General features: G+C 36.5%; 2 protein-coding genes across 2 annotated transcripts; one reads left to right on the top strand and one right to left on the bottom strand.

The window, feature by feature from the left end:
* Positions 1-480: 480 nt before the first annotated feature.
* Positions 481-3,550, bottom strand: g6pc1a.1 (glucose-6-phosphatase catalytic subunit 1a, tandem duplicate 1). The gene is made up of 5 exons (XM_028475648.1): positions 3,238-3,550; positions 2,413-2,522; positions 2,229-2,334; positions 1,780-1,895; positions 481-1,699 (listed from the first exon to the last, which is right to left on the bottom strand). Exons 1-5 carry the CDS (start codon positions 3,453-3,455, stop codon positions 1,206-1,208), a joined length of 1,044 nt encoding a protein of 347 aa, XP_028331449.1. The 5' UTR covers positions 3,456-3,550; the 3' UTR covers positions 481-1,205.
* A 2,105-nt stretch (positions 3,551-5,655) lies between these two features.
* Positions 5,656-10,667, top strand: g6pc1a.2 (glucose-6-phosphatase catalytic subunit 1a, tandem duplicate 2). Its single transcript, XM_028475647.1, has 5 exons — positions 5,656-5,912; positions 7,659-7,768; positions 8,009-8,129; positions 8,822-8,937; positions 9,889-10,667. The coding sequence occupies exons 1-5, from the start codon at positions 5,680-5,682 to the stop codon at positions 10,398-10,400; spliced, it is 1,092 nt and encodes a 363-aa protein (XP_028331448.1). The 5' UTR covers positions 5,656-5,679; the 3' UTR covers positions 10,401-10,667.
* The last annotated feature ends 247 nt before the right edge of the window (positions 10,668-10,914 follow it).

Here is a 10,914-nt window from a genome sequence, read left to right as displayed (position 1 = left end):
AAGTTTGCATTGAAAAATATATTTTCAAAGATTTTGATATCAATATTTCTTTTTTATTACAATAAGATTATCAATTGGATGTTTTATTGTATAAGAAGTTTTAAGAATATTAATAACTGAAAACATTTTTCTCATAATATATAACAATAGTGTTTTGAATTTAATTGTATTTTTTTTCAGATTTAAATACACCATGGGATTATCAATAGATAAAATTCATAATTGTTATTATACTTTAATATATTTTTGCACTACATTATCATTAATAATATGGTACAAAAAATGAATTTGAATAAAAATTAATGAGGTGAAGAGTCATACTCTGACCTTTGACCCTGTGTGAGTGGAGGGGACGTGATCAGGTTAATGATCGACAGCTGTACGTGCTGAGAATTAATCAGTCAATAAACTGCAGTGGAACGTTCTCCTCCAGAACTTGTTTATAGAAGTTTAGAAAAGTGACGACATTTAGAGACAAAAAAACAGAAAAACAAGGATTTTATTGCCGTACAAAGAGACTCCAGCAGATATCACGTTTCACTGCTGAGAATAAACACCAATGTTGCTCTAAAGCATGGGCGGGGCCAAAGGGGTGGCCCAGGGTGACACGTGCCACCCCTAAAATCTGATTGGCCACCCCAAGTGCCACCCCATCCAGAGTCACAAAAGACAAATTAAATTGTAGCTTGAAATGTAGTTTTTTGTTGTTGAAACAGTGATAAATCTACAACTTTAACTAATATATATATATAAATTTTTTAATGGTTTTAAAATAAATAGTCATGCATTCATCACTCTATTTGCATGAAGATTTAAACCTTGGATAAGAACTTTCGGAGCTGGCATTTGATCCACATGCAGATATGATAAACTATTTTATAGCATTAACTACATATCACATGCATTTTTTTTCCCTTTAAATGTTTTACACGTTTTGTTGCTTCAACATATTTACGGTAAACAGTATTAATAACTGGGATTTTCAGTGGTTGTTATCCGAGTCTGTGCCCCCTAACCAAGATTTCCTAGACCCGCCCTTGCTCTAAAGTGACCAAAGTGGTTTAATTTTAAATAAAACATTTTATTTTCTTCATATTTTGTTCAATTTAAATCAGAATTTTTTCTCCCTTGTCGTTTCTATAAAATCCTATAGTTTAAGTTGTTTAAAATGTTTGAATCCAAAATAAAAGCACAACATGTTCTGACTACAACTTCTTCTTGTTCTGTGGGCTGATCCAACTCAGAGTCCAGGGAACCAGGGCGGTAGGGATCAGCATCGCTATCGCACTCTTCACGAACAACAGCGTAAAGAACTTTGCGTGGTTCTCAGAGGAGAAGGTCCACACATCCAGGAGCTGCACCAGCAGCACAGAGAGAACCAGCAAACCCCCTCTCAGGCCACCGCTGGTCCCGCCGTTAGCGCCGAGCGGCGAGTGGAGTCCGAAGCCGAGTCCGAACAGCGTCCCCATGTTCCTCACCAGGCTGGCGAACAGCGAGGAGTCCAGGTGGATCCACTCAGGGTTGGTGCACCACTTCTGGCATTTGGCCAGCGTCCACAGGAGGTCCACGCCCCACACTTTGAGGAGCAGGTTGAAGCCCATAGCAAAGGAGCTCAGGAACAGTGTGGAGAGCAGGTATGTCCTCAAGGTGGCGCTGTAGATCCACTTAAACCTGGAGACAACCTTCGCCACTAAAACACCTGAAACAAAGAGGTCACTTCACCAGTGATGAGACTGAGCCTCACCGCTGATGGTGAAGAACCAGGAATTAGACGCAGACCTGAAATGACTCCGAATATCATCTGGTGAGGGAAGTGAGTAGCCACGTAGACCCTGGACATGCCGACCACGAGCTGCACCAGAACCATCAACATCCACAGGAACATCTGCAGGAACCTACAGAGCAGAACAAACAGCTAAGGAATATCTGAGGAACAGCAGAGGAAATAACAGAAGAACAGTAGAGGAACATCTGAGGAACAGCAGAGGAACAGTAGAGGAAAAGTAGAGGAAAAGTAGAGGAACAGCTATGGACAAGTAGAGGAACAGTAGAGGAACAGTAGAGGAACAGTAGAGGAAAAGTAGAGGAAAAGTAAAGGAACATCTGAGGAACAGTAGAGGAACAGTAGAGGAACAGTAGAGGAACAGTAGAGGAACATCTGAGGAACAGTAGAGGAAAAGGAGAGGAAAAAACAGGGAACACCAAAGCAAAAGTGTGGAGGTTCCCACCTGTACTTCAGAGGAGAACACTTGTTCTGTGCAGCAATGGACAGCAGAGACGTGACCATCACGTACCAAACAGCTGAAGATCCCATAGCGTGACCTGAAGGACTTCCTGCAGAACAAACCCATGTTTGAGAAGAACATGAACATCCATGAGCAAGAACCAAAGGAACAGAAGGTTCTGCTGTACCTGGTCCAGTCTCACAGGTGATGGGGAACTGCTGCAGAGTGGGAGCTGTTCCTGGTCCATAGAAGTGGCTCTCATGGACCCACCAGTACGGCCTCTCTCCAAACAGAACCCTGGAACCAGGAAACAAACAAATTTAAAGTGTTGCAAAACAGCGACAAAAACACACAAAATAATAACGGAAAAAAAAAAAAAAAACACGAGAAAAATAGCACAAAAAAATACAAAATGTGACAATTAAAACACACAAAATGACTCTGAAGCACACAAATTGAAATTGAAATACACAAAATGACAAAGATTCTAAAATTTTCCAATATGAATAAAAAAAAATACACAAACACCAACAAAAATAGACAAAAACACATAAGAGCAACAAAATCATGCAAAGTGAAAAATACACTAAACAACAACAAAATAATGTGTAATAAAACAACATTACTAGACAAAGCAAAAAAACACAATTTAACTCCAAAAACATACAAAACAACAATTAAAATACACAAAACGGCAACAGAACTACACAAAAAAATAACACACAAACAATCTAAAAGCCATTTAGGAGCCGTTATTATTAGAGATGCTAACAGAAACCTAACTTTTATTAGGTTATCTATTTCAGGCTCAGTAATTGTGATGAATTGTAATTTAATTTTAGTAATTGAGAACGTAATTGCAATTGACTTTCTCAGGATAAAAAACAATAGTAATTTAATTGTAATTGAAGAAAATGCTGATCACTGTAATCATAACTGAGTCCTAATTGAAGATGGGTATTTGAAAATGTAATTGTAGCTGTAAAATGTAATTGAGCCCAGCCCTGGCTACCATTTGAGCAGCAGGTTGACCCAGTCTACCAGTGCAGCGGTCCAGATGAGCCTCAGCGCCGTGTTCCGGTGCAGGTGGAACCAGACGGGGAACAAGCAGAAGTACACTGTGTGGAGGTCGGCCACGGCCGAGGCCAGGCTGAACACGGCGCCCCAGTGAGCGTACGACTTCTGAAGGTGGACACACACCTCCACGCCCCAGCTGTGCAGCAGATCCATGGCTCTGTGGGATTGAGTGGTTCTCCTCCTGTCGCCTGCTGCCTGCAGAGTGACTAGTGTGGTGTGGAGTGGACTTTATCTGCGCCACTGTTTGCCTAAGGGTTCCTTAACCTTTGACCCCTCGTCCACTGCACGTCTGACTCACGGGGAAAAAGTGTGGAAAAGTGGAAACTAAGGCCGTTCTGTTTGCTCTGCCTGAGCTTTTATTGTGAAATCCATTGATTTGCGTCACATGAAGAAGCAGCAGTTTTATTTATGTTAGTTTCATCAAATGAAAACAGATTTAACCGAGTGCACAGATTTTCAATTTTCTAATCTAATCAAATGAATTAATAAAATAAATGAAATAAGAGGTTTTGTCCCTAAAAGTTGAGTTTGCATGTTCTCCTCAGTGCTCTGCAGGGAGCCTTATTGTGAACACAAAATGACTCCAAAAACACACCAAATATCAACAAAAATACACAAAACCACAAGATAGAAAATTCACAAAATGACGAAAGAACACAAATCGAAAATGAAATACACAAAAATGAAAACAAAAATACACAAATATTCTAAGATTATTCAAAATGAATAAAAAATACACAAACAAAATGAGACAAAAAGACAACACACAGTAAACACACATACGATCAATATGAAAAAATACACAAAACCACAAGAAAATGTACACAAAATGATTGACAAATAAACAACAGGAATACACGAAACAAAATCACAATTTTACTCCAAAAACATAGAAAACACTTATTTTATATTAATGTTGTGTGTTTCTGTTGTTGTTGTTTGTTTATTTATATTTGGTGTGTTCTTGGAGTCATTTTGAGTTTTTCTGTTGCAGTATTGCAAATTTTAATTGTCGTTTTCTATGTTTTTGGAGGATAACAGGCCACGCCCCCAACCTGAGAAAAGGTTTAAACGTTTCATTAAAGATCATTTCAGGTGAAAACGGTTACAGAGACTATGGGTTATTCAGAGTTTAGGCCTTTAGGGTGTGATCAGTATGGGAGGGGGGGGGGGGGGGGGTGTCTCCCTGATCAATTAATCATTGATCGTTTTACATAAGCCAACGTTTCCTCAGGATAACAATTACATAATGTTCTTTTCATTGGACAATAAATGAGAAGAAAAACACCGCACGCGCACTTTAACATCAGAGATAAGATTTATTTGATCCTTCCTCTGTTGATGAAATATGAGTTTAGTCAGCACTTTACTATCAATCATAATCACATCCTATAATCACAATCTACTTTTTTTATTTATCTGTCTTTATTTACAAGTTGATATGTATTTTATTGATTTACTTTTTTCAATATTTTACATTATTAGCAGGTTCACACAAAAATTAATTCTATTAATTCTATTGAACAAAAAACTTTATAAATATTTGGCAAACCTGTTTCGATAATACACCCATATGTCTAGTATGCAATAATGAAGTATGTATTTCTATTATTATTATATTTATTTATTTATATTATTATATTATATTGTATTTTTACTTATTTATTTAGATTTTTTAGTCCATTCGCAGTTTAAATATTAAAAACATGAGTAAATAAGATAAATTATTATTATTAATAAATAATAATAATAATAATAATAATAATAATAATAATGATAAATAGATAGATAAATAAATAAAAATAAATTATAATGATTATTACGACTACTACTACTAATAATAAAAGAGTATATGAGGTGGCTGGTTGGTGTGTGTGTATGGTCTCCACTGTGATGTACCTTCTGTTATCACAGAGGGTTGTTTTTTCAGAGGGTGATATCAGTACGTTATGCTTTTATTTTGAAGGGGCTTTATTGATTTACTTAGAAATAGGTTAATAATTCACGGGAAGCTCATAGTTTTCAGAATAAGCAGTTCTGAGGCTGTTCCCTAAACTTTAAACCGTCGTTGTGTTGCAGAGAGAGAACATTTTCTTTCCTCTACAGGTTATTATTGTCGTTACATCACAGCCAGATGTCCTGAGCGAGGCTTCTGATTGGCTGAGGAACATGTTAATGTGGGTCTCAGGTGTTCCTGCTTTTGTGTTTGTGTGAAAAACTCCTGAAAAACGTACAGTTTTACTGCACGTGTAGAGTCCAAAGGTGGAGGGTAGCACGCGTCGGCCTGGTGGGCTCCGGCTATAAAAGGCCTGAGCTCAGCACACACACACTCATATTACTCTGCTCTACTCTACTCTGAGCTCCTCCTCTGGGAAAGATGCTGAGTGGGATGATGGACTTGGTGCAGGCGTTGGGGGTGAGCAGCACCCACTACCTGCAGACCCACTACAGCCAGGCTCAGGGCCTCTTCCTGTGGGTGTCGTGGGCCGCGGACCTCAGGAACACCTTCTTCATCTTCTTCCCTCTGTGGTTCCACCTGCGCCCCAGCGTGGGAATCAAACTCATCTGGGTGGCCGTGATCGGAGACTGGCTCAACCTGGTCTTCAAATGGTGCATTTTCCTTTTCAATTTCCCTTTAAAAGTCTTTCACTGAATTTAGCTTTATTTTTATTCTAATTGTTTATTATAATATTAATTCCATTGATTTGCATCACATGGAGCAGCAGGAGTTTGATTATATTTGTTTCATCATAGACAAACAGATTTAACCTCGTGCACAGCCGTTAATATTCCAATCAAATCAATGAATGAAATAAATGAATCAAAGGAAAAGCGACGCTGCAGCTTGACTCCTTAAAGTTGAGTTTGCATGTTCTCCTCCTTATTATGAACACAAAATGACTTCAAAAATGCACCAAATATTAACAAAAAAATACACTAAACCACAAGAAAAAAATGCACAAAATGACTCTAAAGAACACAATACACTAAATGACGACAAAAATACACAAAGACTCTAAAAAAAAATTAGACAAAAAGACAACATAAACACACATAACACACAAAACCACAAGAATATTTACAAAAAAAGCAGGAATATACAAAATAAAACAACACAGTTTGATAAAAAAAAAAAAAAAATTAAAAACATACAAAATGGCAACAGAAATACACAAAACCACGATAAAAAAAAATACTGGAAAACTATTAAATGTGAATAAATGAGTGTTTTATGATTTTATGTGTTTTTTTTAAAAAAAACAAAATGTCTAATTAAATATTAATGAAATAAATGTAATGATATTGAGGCTTTCTGAAGTCAGGCAGCCCTTACTTTTCTCAGTATTGAACACAAACACTGGTACCTTTAAAACGTCTTCATCTGCTGTGATGCTGATCGATGGGTTAAAGAGTCGAGTCTTTGTACTGAGTCTTTGACTTCTGCTGAAAACACAGAAAGGTTGTAAAGTCAAAAAAACAACATAAACACAGCGGCTTAAAGGATTAAAAGATTCAGATTCATCAAATCACAGCATTAACCTCAGGGAAAACTCAGGACTCAAAAGATTCAAGTTAAAGACTCATCTAAAGCAGTGAGGACTCAATAAGACACACTTTATTACTGAGCTAAATGAGTCATAATAAAAAAAACTAGATAGTAACTATGATGATGATAATAATAATGCAGGAATCAAATGATTCAAATCTTTTTAATGAGTCACTAGGACTGAATTGATTTCTTAATTAATTGTTCTTTATATTCTACATTTGATCTTTTACTGTGAATTAATGTGACATTTCCCTCCGAAATAAATAGTTTGATAGCTAGATAAGTAAATAACATATTGCAAATTGAACATAAAAAAAATAAATGATTTAAATAAAAAATGAAACATTGATAAAAAAAAAATAATCAAACATTAATAAAACAAAATGTATTAAACAAAAAATAAATGCAAATATGCATTGCTGTCTCATAATGATGGCACTTCCTGTGGTGTTGCCCTTTGACAGCATGTGCAGACAAGTAGAAATAAATAAATAAATAAATAAACAATTGAAAAATAAATGAACAAATTAATTATCTTTAAAATGTTGATTAAACAATTACTTAAATTAAATACAAATAAACCATTAAAAACATATAACAAATTCATTATATTATATAAAAATATTAGACAGTTAATTAAGATAAATAAAAATAAACAAACAAAATGTAGGTTTGTTAGGAAGGTGTTATTTTCTTTTATGATGATGAAATTAAAGGTTTATTTACTTTTCCATTTTGCTGGATTTGATAATGTAAAACACTGTGTATTACAAAGTGTGTGTGTGTGTGTGTGTGTGTGTGTGTAGGGTGCTGTTTGGAGAGCGTCCGTACTGGTGGGTGAAGGAAACAGATTATTACAACAACACACTCCCTCCTTACATCCAACAGTATCCGATGACCTGTGAGACTGGACCAGGTCAGACACATTTATTATTATCTCATGTCTAATTCATTGTTTTGACAAAAATATTTAAAATTCCTTCTAACAATTTTAATAAATCCAGATGTTGTTTTAAACCTTTATGCCTTTTTTTTTTTTTTTTTTTTTTAAATATACTTATTTTAAATTTCTAAATAACAGAAAAACAATAATGTTTTTACCTTTTTAACTTCCTAAAAGTCATATTGCTGAGTATTAACTGCTTTGTGTTTTAAGGCAGTCCCTCTGGTCATGCGATGGGCGCTGCAAGCGTTTACTACACACTGGTCACTTCCATCCTCTCCATTCTGACCAGTAAGAAGAAGTCTGGGAACAGGAAATCGTCCAGCAGAGAGTGGTGAGCGCGTTGTTTACGAAGGTTTTATCTGCGTTTATCAGCCGCTATCTGCTGAGCACTGTGTTCTAACGCAGGCTCAGGGTCAAAGGTCAAAGGCTGTGTTTCACGCCGTCAACACGTTTTACTCACGTAACCATTGAGAGGTTACGTGAGAATCAGTCTGGAACAACAACCCTGTGCTTTTACTTTGAAAGGATTTCTCTGCTTACAAATTGCTACAAATTAGTTTTGTGGCATTTTTACTTTTATTTAAATATTTGAACATTTAAAAACGTTTAATTTAGTTTGACCTTTGACCATAGAAATAAATCTAATTTTTTTTTTACTTTCAAATTTATTCACTTTTTTTTTCAATTCTTTTTTTTTACATTTTTTTGTTTCTTCCTCTGATGCATTTTGTGCTTTATTTTATTTTTTAAACAAATTTAGTAATTTTTTTTTTTTTGCCATTTTTTGCTTTTGTAAACAATTGCCTTTGATTTTGAAGTTTAATTGAATTTATTTAAGAAGTTGAAAATGAGAGACTTCGACTCTGAGCATCAGTTAAAGCTGTCAAAGGATGTGTTAAAGAGTTTGAAAAGCCTGTAAGTCCTCATGAACCTTTAAATCAGAGATGCTCGGGCCAGAGTGTGAAGCTGTAAATGCTGAGTCAGCGTTTGAAAGGCCTAAACATGACGCCGTGTTTTCCACAGGTACCTGAAGAAGATCCTGTGGACTCTGTTCTGGGCGGTTCAGGTCTGCGTTTGTCTGTCCAGAGTTTTCATCGCTGCTCACTTCCCTCATCAGGTCGTAGCCGGCGTCATCACAGGTCAGTTCACCTTAAAACCTGTTGTAAAGGCTGTTAAAGACACTTAAAAAACACTTAACATTTGAAAGCACTTAAAATATTTTAAAAAGCACTTAAAAAACATTTTTTCATCACTAAAGATGTAAAAGTATCAAAAAACAATTAAGAGTCCCTAAAAAACAACCAAAAACACTTAAAGCATTAAAATATCTTAAAAAACATTTAAAAGTACATAAAAGCACTTAAAAATCATGTAGAAGCTCTTAAAAACATTTAAAAACACTTAAAACATCCAAAAGTACTTAAAAACATTTAAAAGCATTTGAAGAACATTTTGAAGTAAATGAAAACATTTAAAAGTACTTAAAAACATTTAAAGAACATTCAAAAGTACTTTAAAAAAAAACATATTTTAAAGTCACTCAAACATTTTAAAAGGCACTTAAACATTTTAAAAGGTACTTCAAATGTTTTAAGTGGCACTTAAACTTTTACAATGCAGCAAAAACGTTTAAAAGCAATAAGTAACATTGTAAAGGAATTTCCTTTTCCTTAAAATGACTTAAAATAAACACTTAGCCTTCAGCGGCCTTAAAACCCCTAAAAAAATATTAAAAGCACCTTAAAGCTCTATTCTGCTTTACATGTTTAAAAACAAATTAACAGAAACATGTTCAGCATATGAACTGTTTAAAAGTATTTTTAAAAGCACTTAATATGTAAAATGTACCTAAACAACAGTTAAGACACTTTAGAAACTGCTTCAAAAGGCTTTGAATGTTTGAAGAAAAAAGAAAAAAGTTTCTAAAGTCATCAAATGAGAATCTCAGAATCTCATCTTAGATTTAAACTTAAAGTAACTGAGTTAAAAGCTCTTAACAATCAAACCTGTTACCAATAAAAACTTTAACAGTCTTTAAAAGCCTTTAGGAGTTTGTGGCCAAACGTAGATTGTTTTGTTCTAATCCTCAGGTATGATCGTAGCCGAGGCGTTTAACAGAGTTCGGTGGATCTACAGCGCCACCATGAGGACGTACCTGCTCACCACATTCTCCCTGACCTCCTTCGCTGTGGGCTTCTACCTGCTCCTCAAAGCGGGGGGTGTGGACCTCCTGTGGACGATGGACAAAGCCCAGAAGTGGTGCTCCAACCCTGAGTGGGTTCACCTGGACTCCACGCCGTTCGCCAGCCTGCTGAGGAACATGGGGACGCTGTTCGGACTCGGCCTCGGACTCCACTCGCCGCTATACGGCGAGAGCGTGAAGAAGAACGCCGGTGGGGGCACGGCGGTCAGGGCAGGAAGCGCTATTAGCACGTTGCTATTACTGCACCTGTTTGACTCCTTCAAACCGCCCACACACACCGCCGCCATCTTCTACCTGCTGTCCTTCTGCAAGAGCGCCACCGTGCCGCTAGTTAGCGTTAGCATCATCCCCTACTGTGTGAGCCGAGTGCTGAGCCCTGGCAACAAGAAGGCTGTCTGAGGACCAACAGCCTCAATACAACCAACAGCCTCAATACAACCAACAACCTCAATACAACCAACAGCCTCAATACAACCAACAGCCTCAATACACCAAACAATATGACAACCAACAGCCTCAATACACCAAACAATATGACAACCAACAGCCTCAATACAACCAACAGCCTCAATACACCAAACAATATGACAACCAACAGCTTCAATACAACCAACAGCCTCAATACACCAAACAATATGACAACCAACAGCTTCAATACAACCAACAGCCTCAATACACCAAACAATATGACAACCAACAGCCTCAATACACCAAACAATATGACAACCAACATACTCACTACACTGGTGTTAAAGAGTGCCTGAGAACTGACAGACTCATTACACCAAACAATCTGACAACTAACAGACTAAAGACAGTAGTAGAATTAACAAACACACCATTGACCAACACACTCATTACACCAGTGTTAAAGAAATCCTGTGGACCAATCGATTTACTACACCAAACAAGA

This window comes from Gouania willdenowi, chromosome 19 (assembly GCF_900634775.1).
Source record: "Gouania willdenowi chromosome 19, fGouWil2.1, whole genome shotgun sequence".
NCBI lineage: Eukaryota > Metazoa > Chordata > Actinopteri > Blenniiformes > Gobiesocidae > Gouania > Gouania willdenowi.
The sequence above is the reverse complement of the archived record's forward strand: the minus strand, read 5'-3'. Positions and strand labels throughout refer to the sequence as shown.